This window comes from Chaetomium tenue, assembly GCF_020726465.1.
Source record: "Chaetomium tenue strain MPI-SDFR-AT-0079 chromosome Unknown F5144scaffold_1, whole genome shotgun sequence".
In the NCBI taxonomy this organism is placed as follows: Eukaryota; Fungi; Ascomycota; class Sordariomycetes; order Sordariales; family Chaetomiaceae; genus Chaetomium; species Chaetomium tenue.
In genome coordinates this window covers 6,537,723-6,558,170 of record NW_027117329.1, presented here as the reverse complement: position 1 = coordinate 6,558,170, position 20,448 = coordinate 6,537,723, and the positions used below count along the sequence as shown (strand labels likewise).

General features: G+C 55.9%; 6 protein-coding genes across 6 annotated transcripts; 4 read left to right on the top strand and 2 right to left on the bottom strand.

Moving 5' to 3' along the window:
- Positions 1-2,912: 2,912 nt before the first annotated feature.
- F5144DRAFT_475662 (uncharacterized protein) lies at positions 2,913-3,349 on the top strand (the record flags this gene model as incomplete). Its single annotated transcript, XM_066785030.1, has 2 exons — positions 2,913-3,139; positions 3,199-3,349. Coding segments are annotated over 2 exons (378 nt in total), but the record flags the coding sequence as incomplete, so codon positions are not given.
- Positions 3,350-3,816: 467 nt separating this feature from the next.
- Positions 3,817-5,125, bottom strand: F5144DRAFT_85605 (uncharacterized protein). The gene is made up of 2 exons (XM_066793483.1): positions 4,178-5,125; positions 3,817-4,019 (listed from the first exon to the last, which is right to left on the bottom strand). Exons 1-2 carry the CDS (start codon positions 4,679-4,681, stop codon positions 3,927-3,929), a joined length of 597 nt encoding a protein of 198 aa, XP_066649718.1. The 5' UTR covers positions 4,682-5,125; the 3' UTR covers positions 3,817-3,926.
- A 1,189-nt stretch (positions 5,126-6,314) lies between these two features.
- Positions 6,315-7,510, top strand: F5144DRAFT_85569 (uncharacterized protein). The gene is made up of 2 exons (XM_066793482.1): positions 6,315-6,665; positions 6,853-7,510. Exons 1-2 carry the CDS (start codon positions 6,554-6,556, stop codon positions 7,266-7,268), a joined length of 528 nt encoding a protein of 175 aa, XP_066649717.1. The 5' UTR covers positions 6,315-6,553; the 3' UTR covers positions 7,269-7,510.
- A 1,746-nt stretch (positions 7,511-9,256) lies between these two features.
- On the top strand, positions 9,257-10,621 carry F5144DRAFT_85473 (uncharacterized protein). Its single transcript, XM_066793481.1, has 2 exons — positions 9,257-9,865; positions 9,912-10,621. The coding sequence occupies exons 1-2, from the start codon at positions 9,587-9,589 to the stop codon at positions 10,509-10,511; spliced, it is 879 nt and encodes a 292-aa protein (XP_066649716.1). The 5' UTR covers positions 9,257-9,586; the 3' UTR covers positions 10,512-10,621.
- Positions 10,622-10,779: 158 nt separating this feature from the next.
- Positions 10,780-12,415, bottom strand: F5144DRAFT_639460 (uncharacterized protein; the record flags this gene model as incomplete). Its single annotated transcript, XM_066792713.1, has 6 exons — positions 10,780-10,796; positions 10,836-10,889; positions 11,173-11,356; positions 11,545-11,895; positions 11,929-12,217; positions 12,270-12,415. 6 exons carry the CDS (start codon positions 12,413-12,415, stop codon positions 10,780-10,782), a joined length of 1,041 nt encoding a protein of 346 aa, XP_066649715.1.
- Positions 12,416-13,028: 613 nt separating this feature from the next.
- On the top strand, positions 13,029-15,456 carry F5144DRAFT_639457 (uncharacterized protein; the record flags this gene model as incomplete). Its single annotated transcript, XM_066792712.1, has 3 exons — positions 13,029-13,391; positions 13,642-14,787; positions 15,094-15,456. Exons 1-3 carry the CDS (start codon positions 13,299-13,301, stop codon positions 15,454-15,456), a joined length of 1,602 nt encoding a protein of 533 aa, XP_066649714.1. The 5' UTR covers positions 13,029-13,298.
- Between the last annotated feature and the right edge of the window lie 4,992 nt (positions 15,457-20,448).

The window sequence follows — 20,448 nt, the reverse complement described above, 5'->3', positions numbered from 1 at the left end:
CTAACCCTAACCCTAACCCTAACCCTAACCCTAACCCTAACCCTAACCCTAACCCTAACCCTAACCCTAACCCTAACCCTAACCCTAACCCTAAACCCTAACCCTAACCCTAACCCTAACCCTGACTAAACCCTAACCCTAAGTTTTTTCGATCGTGCCCGCTAACTGCCGCGGGCTCAAATGCAGTGAATTCTTCCAAAAACAGGGTCTTTCGCAGCCGCGATGCAAACTTCTTACTTACGAAGAGGTATCCGTTTGCTCCCGTATCGATCAGAGCGGCGGATGTAGTCAAGGACGTTCCATTATTCGCTATCTTAACGGTAGTAAGGAGAGGTCCACCACCGAGATAACCGCACAGGAAGCCAGTTCCACCACTCTCAACAGACATCACCCCTGGGAGGGAGACTTCGTTACCCAGGGATTCTAGTTTTCCGACTGGTCCTGATTAGATTGGCCCTGCTCCTCCGGCTGGGCCGTTGCCCAGCGCTGCTGAATCTCCTGAATACGGGCCTCGCGATCCCCAGGGTTAGCCGTTGGTGCTGCCGGCTTGGGGGGCTTCTGGGGGCAATCCTTGCTCAGATGACCCTTCTCGCGGCAATGGAAACAGCGGCCTTCTTCGTACAACTTGCGCACCATGTCGGGGGTTAGGCCAGTCGGTGCGGCACCACCGCGGTCGGCGGTTGGACCTCCACCATTGCCATTGGCAATAATCTTGGCCGGGTTGGTTCTGCCGGATGGCGGCCGAGCAACTGGTCCGTTCTGTCGGCGCGCAGCCGCTTCCTCTTTGGCCTGCTTGTTGACCAAGGCAATCTCTGAACCCAGACGAACAAATTGATCAAAGGTGACCGTCGGGTCCACGTATGCAGCAGCCAACTGGCGCTGCAGATCGGTCGTCAACTTGCGCTTGAGCTCGGCCTTCCACTGGGCACGGGTTTTGCCGCATTCACCAGCAAGGCGTACAAAGTCGTTCTTGAACGTGTTGAATTCGTCGCCAGGCTTCATCTTCAACTTGTTGTAATCGTCCAGCGACTTCTCGGCCTGGTTGGGATCGTGGTAGTTCTCCCAGAGGTGGGTAAGCAACCGGGTCGAGGTATTGATCGGTTCAGGGTGTGTATCGCGCAGGTACGGCGCAAGTTCGCGAGAAGCCTTGCCTCCCAGGCGCGATTCGATGTAGGCCTGTCGGGCCGTATCGTCGTGGAAATGGTCAGCATTGACCTTCATCTTGTTTTCGATGGCACGGTGCCAGTGCTCAAATTCTTGCGTGTCGCGATCGGCCTCATTGTACCAGATCGGGGGGTCAGGGACCTTGCCGCTACGCTTGCTGCCGTTGTCGGGATTGGTCGCATTCGAGGCCACACTGCCCTGGCGACCTCCCTGGTTGTGGATTCGGCTGTGCACCACCATGTCGGCGATGGCTTGATTCAAGTCGCGGGCCTCTTCTTGCAAGCGATCGATGGTAGCCTGCTGGTCGGTAATGGTGGTGGCCCAGTCATCAACTCGGTCGCCCGCAGCCACCGCAGGGCTGTCGTGCAGGACAGAAACCCAGTCGTGGATAAGCTTCATGTTGTTATCCAGCTCCTGCGCCGTTGCGTGCAATTCTTTGACCTGTTCTGCATATGCCATTGCCATGAAACAACGCAGCTTGACTTCCTTGAACACTTCGTGGGGGTTTGAGACTACGAGCTTCGCAAATTCGTCGGCATCGACAACTCCAGTCACACCAGGAATGTCATTCCCATCGACCCAGACTTGTAGAGGCATGCCGGGTTCCCTAGTACGGGTCTTCTTCTGGTAGATATCCGCAAACTGGGCAATCTTAACCCGCGTCTCAGACACCAGGTCATCAGTCGTCTAACGGTACCGGACATTGTCCAGGCAATCGGTGACTTCTCGCTTGAAATCTTCGTAAGTCGGCCGAGCCGGGTGCTCGGGTTCATCGTCATGTTCAATCGTGGGCGCCGACAGTCGTCTGCCGTCGCGGCGCTTCGTGTTCTTCGCCAGGGTCTCGGCCGCATCGTTGAAGCGGACTTCCTTGCGCGCACGCGCACCTTCGTTCTGGGACATCTTGTCCAATCGGTTCGTTCGGCCGGCTGGTCCGCAGATCAGTGGATCTTCAGCTGTCTTGCTGATTTGTTTGGTTGACTGCCAAGCAGTGTGTTCGGTCGGTCGGTCGTATGACAGCGACCCCAATCGGTTCTTCAGTTGGGATTGTTGAAGCCTTCCCAGGCGATGGAAAATGAGCTTTAGATTGTGACGAGCGAGCGAGGAATAGAGGCACAAAGGCTCAAATGATCCCACTCAATTACGTGAATCTAAAGCTAAAGAGAAGAAAAGAAAAGAATTAAGATATAGGCACAACTGTGGGAAAACACAGGTGGGAGGCGCACAGACCACCACTCGGGTTGCGGCCAGGGTTAGGGTTAGAACCTGCCGTCACAGTTAGAGTCGTTGCTACTCAGCTGCATTGTTACCAGCCAACAGTTTATTCCATTCTTGAAAGGAACATACGCTCTAGCGCCCAACGTTCACGCCGTTACCGCACCCGGCGAGGCTGTGCATACACATACCTGCACAGTCACGCCCTAGGCGTGTCCACCGCTGATCCGTCACCTGCAGCAGAATCTGCAGCCTCGGTTCTGCTATGTACAAGTGTCAAAATGTGATCCACTGCATACGGCTGTGAACTTTGCTGTTCTGAGGTAACTCCCGGCGAGATACCGTCATCACGGTAGCACTACTCTTCTTAAAGGCTCCGACTCTACCATACCCCCTACTTAGCAGTTACCAACTAACTCGGCCCCAAAAACTACAACCAAAAACTACAACTATAATAGTATCCTCGAGCGACCCGCCGTTACCTTACCTTTATACAGCTGGCCCGTCTTTTCCCCCCCTCGGCGGGACGCGTAGCAATGCCGCCGAACATATCCGGGTCGCCGGCGAAGAAGAAAAGCAAATGGTTACCCGAGGAAGATACCCTAATCATTAAGCTCCGGGGTAGTGGTACAAAATGGGACGATATCTCGAAGCGCCTTCCGGGTCGGACCTCTGTTAGCTGCCGTTTACGTTACCAGAACTACCTAGAAAGACGCGAGTGGGATGAAGAGCGGAAGAACAAGCTAGCGAGGCTCTACGAGAGGTAAGTACAGCAAGTGTGAACCGGAGCCCCCTGAACGCTACTGACGGTTCTTTCCCCAGGTTCAAATCCGAAATGTGGGCAAAAGTAGCCGAAGAGATCGGAGTCCCTTGGCGGGCAGCTGAGGCCATGCACTGGCAGCTAGGCGAGACCGAGATGACGAAGCGCGCGGGAGTGGTGCCATTCTCGCTGAATAAGGCTTCGAACGAATCACAAGGCCCGATAACCCTATCCGAAGTAGCAGACCATGGCCTCACTCTTGCTCCGATCACCAGCGGACCCCTCATCTACGGAGGAGGCGGGGAGCGCCCCTCCGCCAGCGGCAGGATGCCCCTCCCCAGCATAGCCACAATGGGTATTGACCGGTACCACACACCAATCTACACCTCCGGAGGGGGCCAACAGCAGCAATCACAACGAGATCAACAACAGCGACAGCGGAACACACACACCACCACCAGCCCAATTATCACCGCCAGCCCAGGCCCGCGCAGCTCCCTACTACCCCGCCCTCTCACCCCAACAGCCAACAAGAAAGCGGCGCGCAAGCTCGTCATACTACATCGATAGTAGCACCCGCCGAGAAACCAGCCGGCGCCATCCCTATTCCTTTTCTTTAGGAGGAGCAGTGAGAGGCGGCCCTCTTCCACCTCCGAATGGACCGCCATCGTTTGCAACCAGGGTCGAGATGGCGACGGAGTCGCCTAACGAGTACCTCTACAAACCCGGCCCCGGCATTCCTGAACATAATGCTACGCGAAGCTTGCTGGTGGCCGCCGCCGAGCGCGTCCTACGCCCGATCTAACACGACACTCCCGATGCAGCCCGGTGCCACCTTTAGGCTGCTATGAGCTTTGGGCCAGCTCGTCCGCTCCGTGGCCGCGGGCGTTAGGAGCACGACCAGAGAGAAGTTGGGCTATACCGCGCGGAGACGCCTTGCCGGGCCAGCACCGCCTGTGTCGTGCGGCGTACATGGTGCCGGTGAAGCTTGCCGGCGGCGGCCGAGCACGTCCTGCGCCAGCACGATGCGCCCGACGCCGCCCTGCTTAGGGTATTGCAGACCTTGGGCCAACTCCTCAGCTCCGTGGCCACGAGCGCCAGGGGACAAGTAAAGAGAAGGTCAACGCTGGGGGCAAGCCAACTATTGGAATAGTACCCCTCAATAAACGGAAATCCCCGTAGTGCCCAGTCCTCCGGCAACAGACGCCTCTCCGGTACTCCCATGCCTTTCCCCTGTCTGGGGAACATATTCCGGTCACCTTCCAATAGACTAGCCAGAGTCTGCTGGGAACAATCCATCAGCCCATTGAGCATAGAAGCCGTCGGCTCCCAGAATTCGGGCGCCACGTGGGCCATGGCCTTTGGGAAGAATGTCAGGTGGTAGATAAAGACGAGGGTAACGTGTAGGAAGGCCAGGGCGTTAGGATCGACGAAGTGGCGGTAGCCGACGCTGTAGGCGGCGTTGAAGAGGCGGCGGGCGTTTAGGAACTGCTCGGCGGCGCTGACGGTAGGCGGCGCGGTTTTGGAGCTAGCGGTGCTGTGCATCGGGCCATCCTGTTGAGACTGTAGGGATTGGTGGGTTTTAGCGCGGCCAGAAGGGGAGGTAGAATGGTGCTCCCGACCTGAAGGGGGCCGAGACGACTACGTGTTGCAGGAGGGGAGGAGGTTGGGTTCAGCTCCAGCGTGTGGAGAGTGCGCAGTTCAGCAATGGGGATTAGATGATAGCGGCACTGAACTCTATCTCCTTCCAATATCCCCTTCAACTTTCCTCCTTTTCTACCGTTCCCAGCCGGCCGGCCTCTTCTTCCCCCGGCCTAATCTTCCAAATCGCCACCCCCAACCATATAACCATCCTACCCCAGCTGCTTGGTTCCGGCGCACTCAAGGCGCCTTCGCTGCGAAGTCGCGGGACTGGTAAACTTCCTTTTGTCGAAGAAGCAAAACGTTCTGCCCGCGTAGTACGCGGGGGCGTGCGGGGTGTCGGCGCCGATAGGGCTGATTGGTATAATGGCGCCGGGGAGGGTGGTTAGCGCCGTGGGGGCCTGTGCCGGTGCCGGGCCTAGTGCGGGGCTTCTACGCCTGGAAGGCGCCGGAGGGCGATTCCGGCGCCTAACACAAGGGATCCCGGATCCGCGAGACGGGGAACGCTGCTAGAAGCCTAGGGGCACGGGCGTACCATTAAGCGAGGTCAAAACGGAGGCGGCGACATGCCGAAGGCAGTACGGTCCGACGAGTATAGGGACGAGTCGGTAGCGCTGTGATCGGCTTCCAAACGCACGCAGCGCGCAGGTCGAGTCCGTGCTACTGTCCGCCGTAGGTCTGCGAGCTGTACGGTGTACCGATGCCCCTAGGGTTACCAGCAACCTATCCACGCTCTTCTTCGAGCTCGGCAAGGGTGCGGTGATGTTCGATGTCCACGGCTCTCGGCAACGATCAAGACTCCGCCTTTCTGGAGCCCGGTTCCGCCGAAACCTTTCTAGCCAAAACGAACAAAGACAAAGGAACCCGCCCAACAGTCGAAGGACACAAAACTGACAAGAGGCCGACACCGTCGGGAAAAAGTAAATGGGAAGAACAAAACAGAAAGAAACAGCTCCTATAAGCAAAATCTGTCCGCAAAAGCCAACTCCTGGCTACACTAGTCTGGATGACCATGACCGGCTTCGTTAACAAGGTCCGAATGTATGCTGTAGCCGTCCTCGTTGTACGCTGCCGGATAGCTCAAACCGTCGTAGAGAAGTCCGTGGTGCGTGGGCTGCTGTTGTTGCTGAGGTAGTTGACGAGGACGGCAACCCCCCGCAGCACCGCGCGCTGCTCGCCCGAGCTGAGTTGTCGCAATCAGCCGGTATACCGGGCCCGGGAGCGGTCGGGCAAACGAGGCGACAGCCACGTCAGCAGCTGCTCGAAGCGCCACCGGTATTCGGGCGAAGCCAGATGATATCGGAGCTCTGTCAGGTTGGGAAGAGCGCCGACGACAAGCAGAGATGCCACAACCTCGCTGGCCGATAGCTCTTTACCTGCGCTGATGGCACCGGCCAGTCTGATGATGGCCCGCCAGGCTGGAGCTGTTGCGTCGTTGCCAGCCTCGCCTTGCCCCCTTCTACGGAGGCGATTCAAGTGGCCGTTGATGCGCCACCGACTGTATGCCGCCGCCGACCGTATGCCGCCGCCGTACCGGGGTGCGCCGAGCCCGACTTTCCGCGGCGCCGACGCCTAGAAATAGTGGCCCCTAGAAAGGGTGGTAGCTCCGCCGCCGCTGGCGAGAAGGTGGTGTTTGGCGGGGAGTGCGACAAACGCTGGTAGATTAGGCGAGTCGGCCAGATATGCAGTTGGTGTGAGCGAAGCTGCCAAATCACGTGGTCTTAAATAAGGTACCGTAGGTTTTCCCCCCTCACTGCTGCTCCCCAAGTCCCCCTAATGTCCTCTGTCCATCTCCGCCCCATATCAACATTTGTGCCCCTTCCATACGTCTCGGCCTCACCCTCCCCCTATCGATGTCCACCCTGGTGCTGGGTCATGCCTCGGCGTCGTATGTCCTGTGAATTTTGCTTTATCAAGCATATGGCCTGCGACCAGGGTGACCCGTGCCAGAACTGTGTCACCTGGAAGCAAGCATGCGTTGCCCGGTTCTCGTCGGGGAGTAAAAACAGTCTGTCCCATTGTTGTTGCGCGCTACCTCCATACACGCTGACGATTTTCACTTATACTCCCGCTAGACTCGAATGCAACGCTCCCCTTCCCGTCCAACCCAACACAGTCCGGCCACACGAGTGATCCATTGCTCGCCTTGCCTGACAACGGCGACGAGCTGTCACAATTGTTACTGCAGTGCTGCGCAGTACATTCGGGCAAAACTCAACTCGATGGGTCTGCCTGGCGCAATAGCGCTAACGTGGTCAAGAGGCACAATATCGGAGACGTTGTTAATATCTTAGATAAGGTTGCGCGGAATCCCAGGCTCCTTCGACAATTTAACGATAACGACCTACAACAAGTATTTGGAAGTTTGGCCTGCGTCAATCGCCAATACCTTCGCAACGCCGAGCCCGGCCACGCTAGAGTGTATAATGATTATAGCGGGGAGAGAGGCATCGGTAGGCCTACTTTTTACAACGTTCATACTTTCTATTAACACAAATGCTTGGTCCAGATACCTCTTCTACACCTACCTCGCAGGCAGGCTTGAGACCGCCGCATCTCCATACCGCTACCTCGCAACCAAACCAGCCAAGTCTCGGTCAGAACCTGGCACCGCACATACATGTCGCCGAGTATCGGGGCCCGCATCCCGATTCTACCGTTTCGCCGTCGCCACTCGCATTACCGAGCCGACCTCAGGCGATTTCGAGCTCCACCGCATCCGGCGATCGGTCAGACAACGACACACTCGCAATTACCCCGCCGCCACCTATCATACAGTCCCGGGACATAGACAGAAGCCAGCTTGATGCCACCTTCACAGATTTAGGTGTAGCCGGAGCGGCCATGCGACCGGGAAAGCGTCAAAGATCAGACACGGACACATTGAATGGTATGCCTACGTAAATGTGATTATTCCGTTATGAACTAACGATGGTGCGATCCTAGTTGACCGGCACTCCCCAGTCGTCCCGCGTATGGTACAGGACTTAAACCTGATCCCTTCGAGCCAAACCTATGCTTCTCGCGCTGGTGATGTGCAGGGCCTCCTGGGGATGATGCGTAGGTCTACCGTGGTTACCCACTCTTCCGATTCCCTAGCTGCGCCATTTCGGGCCATGGAATGCGATATCGCGTTTGTGCGACATCCAGAGGACTACTTTCGGACGGATCTGATCCCGGGTACGAACCTCTACGTTGTTGTACGACAAGGCCAAAGATTCTTTCCGCAGGTCAGCTGTATGTCTACCTAGGTACTCTGATTCTTCACACCTAACATTTACATAGTATCGTCATTTATGGTACCGCCTTCAGAGGTCCTGAAGGAGATTGCAGCGGTGAAAAATATAACTTCCTTGCTGGTGCCTGGGTACGGTGGTGTTGCTATTATACCTGGGGTTTTTGAGTTCACCTGGCAAGGGGATCCGCCCCCAACTGCGTTTGGCACAGAATCGCAACGCAGTTATTGTTCTCTGTATAATTTCGTATCAAAGCAGACTACTTTCTGTTGATATATCGAAGTAGAGCGTTGTCTGTCCACCAGATACCCCCGCCGGGAAGTTGTTCAACTGTATATACCCATGCTCCCGGATCCAGCTGCGTTCCATCATTGAATGCGACGTTGCCGCTGAATGTTATAGACATGTATATCGCAACTGTCCTTTGCTTGCTCTCCTCGTCGTCGAATTCTAGGTCGTCCGTCGTTGCGCCGATCTATTTTCGGTAAGTAGGTAACCAGCAAATACCAGAGTATCGTTCTTACCTTTTCGGCGACCTCCTTTAAAATGTCGCCCTCTTTCTTGTCCTTCGCATCGATGACCATCTTCAAGATCGTTCCTGGATCTGTTGGTATGTGTACTTTGGGTGCGATGTTTTGTGCCCAACCGAGATCCGTCGTGGCCTGTTTCTCTGGCGGGGCAATGGCGGGCCATTGATGCGGGGGTGATTTTGGGTCGCACCGCGAAGGTGGATGGTCGGAAAATTTCGCTAAATTGTTAGGTGATGCGGGCATAGCCCGGCACGGCTCGAGAACGTTATTTCGGAGCAACATTTGTGGAGTGTCGATAAGTTATAGCGATGCTCGAGCGTTGAAAAATTGAGGTTGAGTCAGCTTCGAGACAGGCGCTCGCTGCTAAAGATGAAGAAGGCTGCAAAGCCGACAGAACAGGCTGTAAGTCTCTGTGTTAGTGCACTCCGATCAGACCTCAAGCAACAAGCGCAGGCTTTCGTGTCGCCTATGTTCCACTAACAGTGAGACCACCACGGATGCAGGGAACCATGTCTAGCTACCTGATCAACGTTACTCTGCAGGCCAGGAGGCCTTCGGGCCGCTGCAGAATCCCAGGTGTGGTGATTGGAGGAGCGCAAATACAAATCCACCTCTTCGCCCACTCTGGCACGTGAGCAGCAATAAGCAGCTTCGTGCGCGCTCTCAACGCAGCTGCCCCATATCCGCCGACCGAGCCCCCCCGGCCAGATTTAGGCTTGGTACGCATGGTATCAAAAGTCCGCCAATGGTTGCCCTCTCCATGTGCTCCGCGGACAGGATGGGGTGGATATAGAGGGGGAACGTGAAAGGGGTGCGCCAAACTGCTTGCTAGCTGCTTCCAAAACAGCTGTGCAAACCCTATCTCGAGATAGTGCCATGGCTCCCGAGTAACGCAATTTCACCGGGCCAAGCAGTTCATGGCCGAGTCGGGTATATGTATATCTGACAGTCCCTGCTGAACCTGCATTTCCTGGAAGCCACAATGGTTGCCTTGTTCGCCTCGTCCGCCTTTACTCAGACCACTTGTATCCTCGTTTGTCAAGATGCAGAACGATGTCTGTGACAATGAACTGCGCCAGTCCATTGCAGCCTTTGCTATACTCTCAGTCTATCACTTGATTCACATTCTTTACATTTGGTTTAGCAGATGCAGCTCGTTGCTACATCCGCGGCTCGATTGGGAGATCCTTATCCTCCTTCCGAGCTGGTGTCTGTTCGGGGTTGCTGGAAGTATCCTTACACTCTATACGGTACGAACAAGGGATACCCGCTTTCTCCTGGGCTTGAAAAGCGTTGCATTTTTATCTGCGGAGGTTCTATTGGTACGTTTAGCCCTTCTACATTTGGATACCACTAACTGATTTTTAGGTTATTACAGTCGGTCGCTGTTTTTTCCGAATTTACCAATATAATTTCCGTCTGCTTCACGTCGGGTTTGGAGTGGTATCTCATCTTCTCGTCGGTTTTGGGGTTTGGCTTCTGATAGACCGCGGGGTAGAGCTTATCTGGGTTGCGCCGAGCAGTTTTCATTTCGTCCTTTCCATTTTCCTTGTTTCATTATATATCAATCGGGCCACGTATTACTATAGGTGGAGTTGGGATTGGATGGAGTTGGGATGGTGGGGTGTTGGCTTCCTCGTGATGAACTTGGTGGCATTTGTTTTGCCGGTTTTGGGCTTCTTTCTTAACTGGGGATGGCTCCACCTCTCCCAGTGTTTGGCTTGTGTCGTCATTGCTTTACTTTGCGATGTACGTAAATGGTGGAAAGCCGGACATCCTGTAGGCGATGAGAGCCATTCGAGGCCTCTGAACACGCTGCCTAAGGGCACTTTCGGAGCGAGCACTAGGGCTCTAACCGGCGGTACGTGTACGCAAGATCGCAGCGATGCAGAGAGCGCTATTGGATCCGGATCTTGGGAAGACAAACCGGAGGTTCGGCCACCGCCGCGCATACATGTGCAGGCGTAGGGAGTGGGTGCGAAGTTGGCCGGTTAAACGGTACATAGAGAGCCGGGAACCAGCACTGGAGCCAATGGTACTTAGACCTTACTTATTGCTGGACGATACTACAATCCTACATCATGTCCCTGAGAGCTGCGGGTGGCCCAGCGTATCGTGGTGTACCTTCCTATACTCATGACAACCAACAACCCTAAGGACCTTCGACGAGGCCCTCATCTGCCCCGGCCGGGTCAACCTGACTGATAGGAAGGTGAGCGGCGAGCAGCGTTGCCAATCACCAGCTCTCGTCAGCTATAACAACTCCATAGCTCATAGCAACAACGCACTTACAAGCAACGCATACCACATGCATCCACAACTCTCGGGTCTTGCTCACGACCGAAGCTGGGTAATATGTAACAACCTTCCCACTGCGAAGTTTTTCTCGGCGCGGCATCCATACACCCCGCGCGTCACCATGACCACACCATTTTCCATAATAACTATCGAATCCGCAAATAGCGAATGTCAAAGGTAACAAGATTAATTACTAGCAAAAGAGCAATGGCGAAAGAAACAAACAACCAAGGACATTCCGAAAAGTCTTTCATCTGCTGCGTCTCACCAAAGGATCTTTACTGTTGGTAAAGACACTCCTCCAGAGACTTTATATTCGCCCGAGCATTACATAGTTCCGCCTTAAGCTGTTGGATCTCGAGCTCCATCTGGGCCTTCTCGGGGGATGTAGGTCTGCTCTTCTGTGGCTTGCGGACCCTCCTCTCCTTTTTCCGTCGCTTGGTTGAGGTGGCGACTACCGAGGTCGCTCCTGATGATGCCTTGGGGCCGGTTGGTTGTGTACGGCGCGGCTCAGACTGAAGTAGTTTTTCTATATATCCCAAACATTGCGCAGCGGAAAGAGGGGAACTTGCAATAGACTCCAGTGTAATCCCCCGGTCGTCGCGTTCCTCCCAAAATGGGTTGCGCAAATCGCCGGGAAGGTGGGAAATATTACGAGTATGTAGCCACCCAAATGATCTGGACTCCATTAGCCGATTGTCACTCCATTAAGCGATTCGTCTCCGTACAATTTCTGGTCGTGCCACATAACAGGGACCTGACGTTCCGCAATCGACTCATCGCCGTCCTGGTAACCGGATGCCCAGCCATGGATGCTGAGGCCTCTACTGTTGTAGCACTCGGGAATAGGGAGGAACAACTGCTCGCGTTTGCGCTGGGGAAAGATTTGGGACAAATTCTCCCATGGGAGAACCAAGACGATGTAATACCCCCTACTCCGCTGCTCGTCCCAGTATCCGAGACAAAACTCGCCAGGTGCAGGGAGCTCGGTGGCGGCAACAGGGCGTTCGGCGGCGACAACAGTGCCGTCTGATAGTCGTGGGGCCGGTTGTCGCTGTCGAGTACGAGTAGGTGGATGTAGACTCACAACGTTTCGGTCCAACCCCGGACCCGTCTGGCGGACTCTAGAATCAACTCCCAGCTCCGCCTCGAAGGCAGCCGTCGCCGCCGGGCCCGTGGTCTTGGTCACGCGCCGCTGCAGCAATCTGGGCGTGCTTTCCGCCATCGGCCTAGAGAGGACAGCACGGCCCGTACGGGTTGGTACGGGGGCTGGGGCCGGGGTGGTGGGAGCTAGCTGGTGCGTGTCTCGATCTGCTGCCGCTACCGACTTTTTGATGCCCCATCTCTTCCGTATACGGTGGCTCAATTGCTGCGGGCTATAAGACCAGTTAGCTGATGGTATGGTGCTAACCTGTTTGACCAGCTCACTTTGTACAGAAGTCATGTTCCCGCTTCATGTATCTCACAAGTTCGTCGATTGTCATTGTCTGCCACTTGTCGAGTATCACCGGCTTGAACCTTTCCCATTTTATCTCAGAGATCTTGAGCGCCTTTGTCCAGTGAATGCGAGCCATTGTGTCCGCGGTTGGGATGCTAAGGAAGCGGATATGACGAGGTGTAGATAGGGGAAGAAAGAGGGATCGTTTTGGAATCCGTCCGCGACCTAACTGTGAGGGCTCGAGTCATTCAGAGGATACATAGGTACCTATCTAAGGTCGAGATTCAGCTGAAGCGGGATTGCGCTGTAGCTACAGGGATTACCAGGTATGCCACCCCACGGCCCGTATTGGTATAACCCTCTTCACCCTCCCGCCGTTCCCCACGGTACCCACCATCCTTGAGGTCGGGTAGCGTCGGCGGTAGATTAGTCTAATATGGATAACCGGGCAGTTTGGGGATCTTGTCGTGCTTTTGGCAGTCTGAAGCGTGCTCAAGAGTTCTCCCTGGGCCATTCAGCGCCTACGGCGAAACGAACGCCTGTCGGGCTGCTTAGTTCCCATTATTGCTGTGGCTTTGCTGCTGTATACTCGTTACTAAAAATCCTTTCTTATCCGATTCCAAAACTTCGCCCTCCAGCTCGAACTCAAGACCTCTTGGCAGAGATCTGCCGACCCGAATTCCGCTCCGATTTATAAGGTCCTTTAAACGTTTAGAAGCCTGGAACGATAACGGCGAAGTAGATACATACCATGAAGCTTGGATACCATACATCGTTAGACCCAAGAGCCAAGACGGTATACTCTCCCTTGTTTTCTGATTTAAACTTGTATCGTTGCCCCTCCTGAATATCGATCTTATTGACGGTCATCCTCGGGAGAGTGTGGGGAGAGTGAGTGCTTTGATGTTCTGATTGGGCCTCGTGGGATACGCCGGGTTATATAGTTTTAGAATTCAACGATCGTCTTAGCAGCGTTTCCCGGTCCCTAATCCCTCTCTCATCTCTTCCCTCCTCCATCAATGCCTGAGAGCGCTCGTGTTGTCCCCGCGTCTCTTACGCGGATGCTGCTGGTTAGCTGCATAGTCGAGAGCAGTTACCCTTGTCGTTGGGGTGTAAGTATCCGTGTCACGGGCACAGCCCGTTCCATATACGGGTTAGGGTTGTAGTTAGTCAGGGTCAGGGTTGCAGGGCAGGACCCCTGGTAGTGGGGTCCTGCTAGTGTGGTCTGTGCGCGGCCCACACAGACAGGGTTTTCCCTGGGCGCGCCGCGCCTCCTACATTCGGTTGCTCGTGCAACCACACAATATACCAGAGATCCCCTACCACGGCGATTCCACCCGTGATAGTTGGTTGCACCTCTAGTTCGCGTATGCAGCAGTGAGCGCTACGAGAGAGCGTCAATATCCAATCGGTTACGAAGATCTAAATCCCAACAAGTTTCTCGACGCTCCTAGCGACTTGCAGCTGTGTCGCGCGGACCACTGTATCGACAGAAAATACAAGATTCAACAAGTGATCGACATCGCCAAGAACGCCAAGATGGCTGGCGACAGTAAGTCCCCGGGTACGGGTACCCGTGGCATCAAGGACGACATCATCGCCAAGCTGGATGAGACCGCTCTTCCCAGCCTTAAGAACTTTTTCGAGGGCCTCCAAGTGGAGGTCATGGGCAGCGAGGCCACTGTGGACCTCATTGAAAACATGCAGAAGGACGCGGACGGCCGCGCGTTTCTCAAGATGATTGACGACGTTGTTAGCACCCAGAATAGTCGGTACAACAACCTGAACAACAACCTGAACAAGCAGGCCTCGGAGGCAGAGGTCACCATTAGCAACTTGAGGGCGGCTGTCACAGCCGGCAATACAGAACTCAACAATTACAAGGAAGCCCTCAACAGGACCCGTGTCGAGCGGGATACGTGGGAAAAGGCGGCTACAAAGATCAGGACCAGCGGTAGTGGTGACAACGATGGGCCCAACGACCGCGATGGTTCAATACCGCACCCAGCCGCATTTACAGGCGACGAAAAGGATACTGCCAAGCGAACGAGCCAGTTCCGCACCTGGCAGACCCGCGTCATGGGCCGATGGGTGTCCCGCCCGCAGGAATTTAACACCGAAGGCAAGAAGATCATCTATGCCTCCGCCCTCTTGGAGGGTAGCGCTGCCGCCGGTGTCTTTACGGGTGTCCAGAAGGTGACGGCGAACCCTTCCGATTCGGCCACCTGGCCGTGGGAAACCGCAACCGACTTTATGGACCATCTCGCCCGTAAGTACGCTACAATGGATCTAGCGGCCGACGCAGAGAACAAGCTTCGTAGCCTGTCACAGAAGGACGAGTTTGCGGCGTTTACCGACTTTTTGACTGAATATACGAACCTCACCGACGTATGCGACTGGGATGGTACGGCCCGCGTTCGTGGTTTCCGTGAGCGGCTCTCCAAGCGTATGCGGGAGGCCCTCAACATGCAGATTAATACCCCGGAGCGCAACGATTTCGAAGGCTGGGTCAAGATGGCCCAGACCCTGGCAATCAACATGGAGGGCGAAGACCACCTCCGCAAGGCAGCCAGCAAGAACAACGGTAGTCAGAACCGCAGTAACAGCAACGGCGGCAAGGCTGAGGATCCCGACGCCATGGACCTCGACCAGATGAGGATCAACTTGGCAAAGATCCCTGAAGAGGAGAAGCTACGTCGAGCCAACGATGGTCTCTGCTTCAACTGCGGTAAAGCCGGCCACCAGGCCCGCCAGTGCCGTAGGCCCACATACTCGGGCCGTAGTGGTCGTGGCGGCTCTCGCGGTGGCGGCCAGCGTGGTGGCTATGGCGGCGCTTACAACAGCCAGGGCTACTCTCAGGGTTATTATAACCCTCAACAAGGTGGGGACAACAATTATTTCGGAGGCGCTTACCAGCAGCAGCGAGCGCTCAACGGCCCTGGTAACAACGCGAATACCGGCAATAGTGGCAACTACCAAGGTCCTCCGACTCGCCGCGGCGAGATGCGTGGCGATTTCCGGGGCGGCCGCAACCCCCAGGTCCGTTTCTTGAACGTGCAGAACCCAGGCCATGTGGTAGGCGAGGTCGACTCCGAGGACGGTTGGAGCGGCGATGGCCAGCCCACCACGGACTACGAAGGTCAGAGCGAGGGCCGCAGCAGCCGGGGAAACGCCTAACCTCCACACAGAGCCGCGTGTGGAGGCGGAGGGCCGACTATGGGGAGGAGGACAAGGTGTTGGGGATAACCCTCGCCGGTGCCGATGACAGATTGGTCATTAGTGCTATCGGCCAGAGAAATTCCATTACATTGTCTTCCTGTCTCCTTGTAGGCGGCCGCGCAATTCCGTGTGTTTCACTGGTTGATTCTGGGTGTACTGGGTTGGCGTTCCTAGACTTCAGATTCGCGGTCAGGCACCATATTCCGTTAACGAGACTACCAGAAAAGAGGCCACTTTTCCTTGCCGACGGCGCTCTATCGTCATGGATTGAGTGGAAGACACAAGTGGGCCTAGTGATTGGCGACCATCGCGAGCAACTGCAGTTCTTTATTACAACGCTGGCGGAGGATAACCCAGTCATCCTCGGCTTACCGTGGCTGAGCAAACACAACCCGGCCGTGGATTGGAAGAAATTATCCCTTACTTTTGGCGAGGGCTGCCGGGGGCACTGCCGGCCGCCCCGAGCAATTGGGCCGACCACAGTTTCCGACCCTGGGAAGCGATTCCATATGTATGTCGAGGATGTCGAGGACGAAGGCGAACCCGAAGGGCAGCCGGAGACCGTTGCTGGCAAATTATCTGTGGAACAAAAGGCAGCGAGATCGCGCAGGAGGCGCAGCTGGCGCCTCCGCCAACAGCTGTTACAGCATCGCAACGCCGCGGAGGCGAGAGGAGGCCCCCGGTGGACAATGGCGCCACCACACGCAAGGGCCAGAATGATACCAAATCAGCCCTCCCGTTCTCCCCGGCAGGCGAGAATGGTAGCGGGGAAGCGAGCAACACCAGCCCAGCCGCACCGGGCACTGCCGGCCCCTGGGGTGGCACGACGGACCGAGCGCATCGACGGCGCTGATATTGAGTTGCTGAGCGCACCGAATTTCGCCCTGCTCTGCCGCCAGAAGGGTGTCGCGGTCATGAGAACCACCCTCGGCGAGCTGGAGCAGGCGATGAAAGAGGTACCATATACCGAGCTTCCCGACCTGCCAGACGGGTTCTTCAGGGACCTTCTCCACCGCAGTGGTGATGCAGGTGATTACAGGGCACGACTGCCAGCTGTTTTTCATAGCTTTGTTGACGAAGTCTGGCGAGATGGACCGACGATGCGGCGCATCACCGAGGAGGATGCCCGCAAGTTCTTCGACAAGTCGAATAAACCGTCTTTGACAGCTGACGAGATCAAGGCGCGACTTCCTTCTGAGTACCGCGACCTGTTTGAAGCGTTTCTACCGCGAGAAGCGGACACGTTGCCACCGCACCGCTCATACGACCATAAGATTGAGTTGGTCCCAGGGAACAAACTTCCATTTTCGCGTAACAGACCCCTCTCGCCAATGGAGCTCCGGGTGGTCAAGAGGTGGCTCGATGATAACCTCGCCAAAGGATTCATTCGGCCATCGAAGTCTAGCTCCTCGTCCCCGCTGTTACTCGCCCAGAAGCCCGGAGGGGGTGTACGTATCTGCGTCGACTACCGCGGTGTGAACAATATTTCAATGAAGAGCCGCTACCCGATCCCATTGATCAAGGAAACCCTCGACTCGATCTGCAAGGCGAGGATCTTCACAAAGCTGGATGTCATCGCGGCATTCAACAGAGTCAGAGTCGCGCAGGGCCACGAATGGCTGACCGCGTTCATCACCAGATTTGGGCTATACGAGTCGCTGGTCACCCCGTTCGGCCTACAGGGCGCCCCCGCCACATTCCAACATTATATTAACGACATCCTATACGACCTTCTCGACGATTGTGCGACAGCGTACCTGGACGATATCCTCATATACTCTGCAGGCAGGGGAGACCACATTAAGCAAGTCCGCGAGGTCCTGAAACGACTAATCGATGCGGGCCTGCAGATCGACATCGAGAAGTGCGAGTTCCACACTGAAAAGACCAAGTACTTAGGCTTGGTCATCACGCCGGGCGGTATCGAGATGGACCCCGAGAAGGTCTCTGCCATTAAATCGTGGCTGCCGCCGACGACCCGGAGGCAACTCCAGCGTTTCCTGGGTTTTGCGAACTTCTACCGACGTTTTATCAAGGACTTTTCGGGTGTGGCGAGACCATTGTACGACCTTACCAAGAGAACGGTGGATTGGAGCTGGACGGACCGCTGTCAAGCGGCTTTTGAGCGACTAAAGCACTACTTTGCATCCGCGCCGGCATTGCGGATCTACGACTGGGAGAAACCGGCAGTCGTTGAAACGGATGCCTCGGACTGGTCTGCGGGCGGCGCCCTCTTGCAGGAGGGCGACGACGGCGAGTTACACCCGGTGGCATACTTCAGCGCGAAACACTCGGCACAGGAATGCAATTACGATATCTACGATAAGGAGCTCCTCGCGGTTATCAAAGCGTTGGAGGAGTGGCGGCCGGAACTAGAGGGCGCAAGCCAGCGGTTTGACATCATCACGGACCATAAGAACCTTCAGACATTTGCAACTACGAAACAACTGTCGCCGCGGCATATGCGATGGTCGGAATTCCTCTCGCGATTCAATTTCAGAATCGTATACCGCCCCGGCGCAGCGAACGCGAGACCGGACGCACTGAGCAGAAAGCCCGAACACATGCCACAGGGCGTCGCAGATGATCGGCTGCGGAACCGGAAACGCCCACTAATCGACCCGGCTAGGTTCGACCCGCTGACTTTTGACGAGCAGGAGTCACTGTTCGGGATGAAGATCTTGCAGCTTGACGTCTCTCGCCACATCGACGACCTGCTGACGGAGATGTACGCGAATTCACGCCCGCTTCAGGCTATAATGGAGGCGCTGGCAGACCCAGGCGCGAGGGCATGGCCGAAACAGTTAAAACAACAATTGCGAGTGCCATATGCCGAGTGCCGTGTGGTTGCTGGCAAGGCGTACTTTCGCGACAGACTGATCATCGACCCTGAGGATGCGGATATGCACCTTCAGCTAATCTACCGAACCCACGCCTCGGGCCCGGGGGGTCACCCTGGCCGGACCAAGACACTAGACCTGATGAATCGCAAGTACTGGTGGCCGGGGATGAGCGTCGTAGTCCGCTCGTATTGCAATGCCTGCCTCCTGTGCGATAAAACGAAAACCCCGAGATCGCTGCCAACGGGATTTTTGAAGCCATTACCGGTACCACTGGCGCCGTGGCGAGATATCTCAGTCGACTATATTACGCCTCTACCACCATGCGAAAGGAGAGGGCAGGAATTCCGCCACGTCGCGGTGGTGGTCGACAGGTTAACCAAGATGCGGCATTTCATTCCTACAGCTACACTGGAGGTAGAGGAATTGGCAGACCGGTTCATCGAGAGAATATACAGTTTGCATGGCTTGCCAGAGACTGTCATCTCCGACAGGGGTACGCAGTTCGTTTCAGCCTTCTGGAGGGCGTTGTCGGCACGACTGGGCGTGGCACTGAAACCGTCGTCAGCGTTCCATCCGCAAACAAATGGGCAGACAGAGCGGATCAACGCCGAGTTGGAACAATATTTACGGCTTTTCTGCGACTGGGCGCAGGATGACTGGGTGGATTGGCTGCCCCTAGCGGAATTCGCTGGCAACAATACGACGTCGGAGACAACCGGTGTATCGCCATTCTTCGCCAATTACGGTTTCCACCCTCGCATGGGCGTTGAGCCAGCGCAGCCATGCCCGCCGAACATTACAGAGGCGCAACGCCGCGAGTTCTTCCGGGCGTCAGAGATCGCCGAGCGCTTTAAAGCGATTCTCGAAAAGGCGACAGCGTTGTCGAAACAGGCACAGGATCGTTACGAGGAGGGCGCAAACAGGCGGCGGTCCGACGCGCCTGTCTACCATATCGACGACTGGGTTATGCTAAACATGAAGAATTGTAAAACCGGCAGACCGACACAGAAACTGGAGCCTCGGTGGGAGGGCCCGTTCCAGGTAACGAAGACGTCGTCACACGCGGTGACACTGCGACTGCCGGCCAACATGAAGATCTTCAATACCTTCCACGTCTCGATGGTGAGACCATACCGCAAAGAGGGTATCCCCGGCCAGGAGCAAACCGATGACGACGTTACGGCTAACCGGGGGCGGATGGTTACCAGGACCGACGATGGCGATGACGTCGTCGAATGGAGGTTCGAGAATATCCTGGATTACGGAAAGGCCGACAACGGGAGATGGCAATACCTGGTGAAATGGGAAGGCCATAACACGCCGACGTGGCAACCAGCGACCGACCTGCGAGGCTGCGACGATGCCATCTGGGAGTTCCACGATACGCACCCGGATAGTCCGGGACCGCCCACATGGGTAAAGAAGAAGGGGCGTAGCGACGAAGAGCGAGAGGACCGACAGAGACATCGTAGAAGGGCGCCGGCGGGCGCCGCAGGCGGAGGAGGCCAGCCGCAGAGGCGAAGCCGACGGACCAGGACCGAGGCCACATGACCTTGTTTCAATTTGAACGTTTTGAGAAGGCTCAGATAGATTTGATGGATTTGATGGCCGGGGGGCTAGTTTTGAGGGGAGGGTAGTGTCACGGGCACAGCCCGTTCCATATACGGGTTAGGGTTGTAGTTAGTCAGGGTCAGGGTTGCAGGGCAGGACCCCTGGTAGTGGGGTCCTGCTAGTGTGGTCTGTGCGCGGCCCACACAGACAGGGTTTTCCCTGGGCGCGCCGCGCCTCCTACATTCGGTTGCTCGTGCAACCACACAATATACCAGAGATCCCCTACCACGGCGATTCCACCCGTGATAATCCGGGCGTGAATGTATTAATTATAAAGCTACCTAATCTGTACCTTGGATAGGTACCTTACTCACCCCACTCCGCTTGTCCGCCCCACTATGCTTGTCCGCCCCACTATGCTTGTCCGCCCCACTATGCTTGTCCGCCCCACTATGCTTGTCCGCCCCACTATGCTTGTCCGCCCCACTCCTGGAGCGTTGATTGGAGAAACTACAATTTACGCTAATGCAAGCCGTTCCTTCCAACTCAATTCTAA

Excerpts from the sequence above, each read along its gene's own strand:
- F5144DRAFT_85605 (XM_066793483.1), bottom strand. The coding sequence starts at position 4,681 with ATGCACAGCACCGCTAGCTCCAAAACCGCGCCGCCTACCGTCAGCGCC. Across the intron at positions 4,020-4,177 it reads TCTGCAATACCCTAAGCAGG|GCGGCCACGGAGCGGACGAG; the intron begins GCGGCGTCGGGC and ends CTCCTAACGCCC.
- F5144DRAFT_85569 (XM_066793482.1), top strand. The coding sequence starts at position 6,554 with ATGTCCTCTGTCCATCTCCGCCCCATATCAACATTTGTGCCCCTTCCA. Across the intron at positions 6,666-6,852 it reads CTGGGTCATGCCTCGGCGTC|ACTCGAATGCAACGCTCCCC; the intron begins GTATGTCCTGTG and ends TACTCCCGCTAG.
- F5144DRAFT_85473 (XM_066793481.1), top strand. The coding sequence starts at position 9,587 with ATGCAGAACGATGTCTGTGACAATGAACTGCGCCAGTCCATTGCAGCC. Across the intron at positions 9,866-9,911 it reads TATCTGCGGAGGTTCTATTG|GTTATTACAGTCGGTCGCTG; the intron begins GTACGTTTAGCC and ends ACTGATTTTTAG.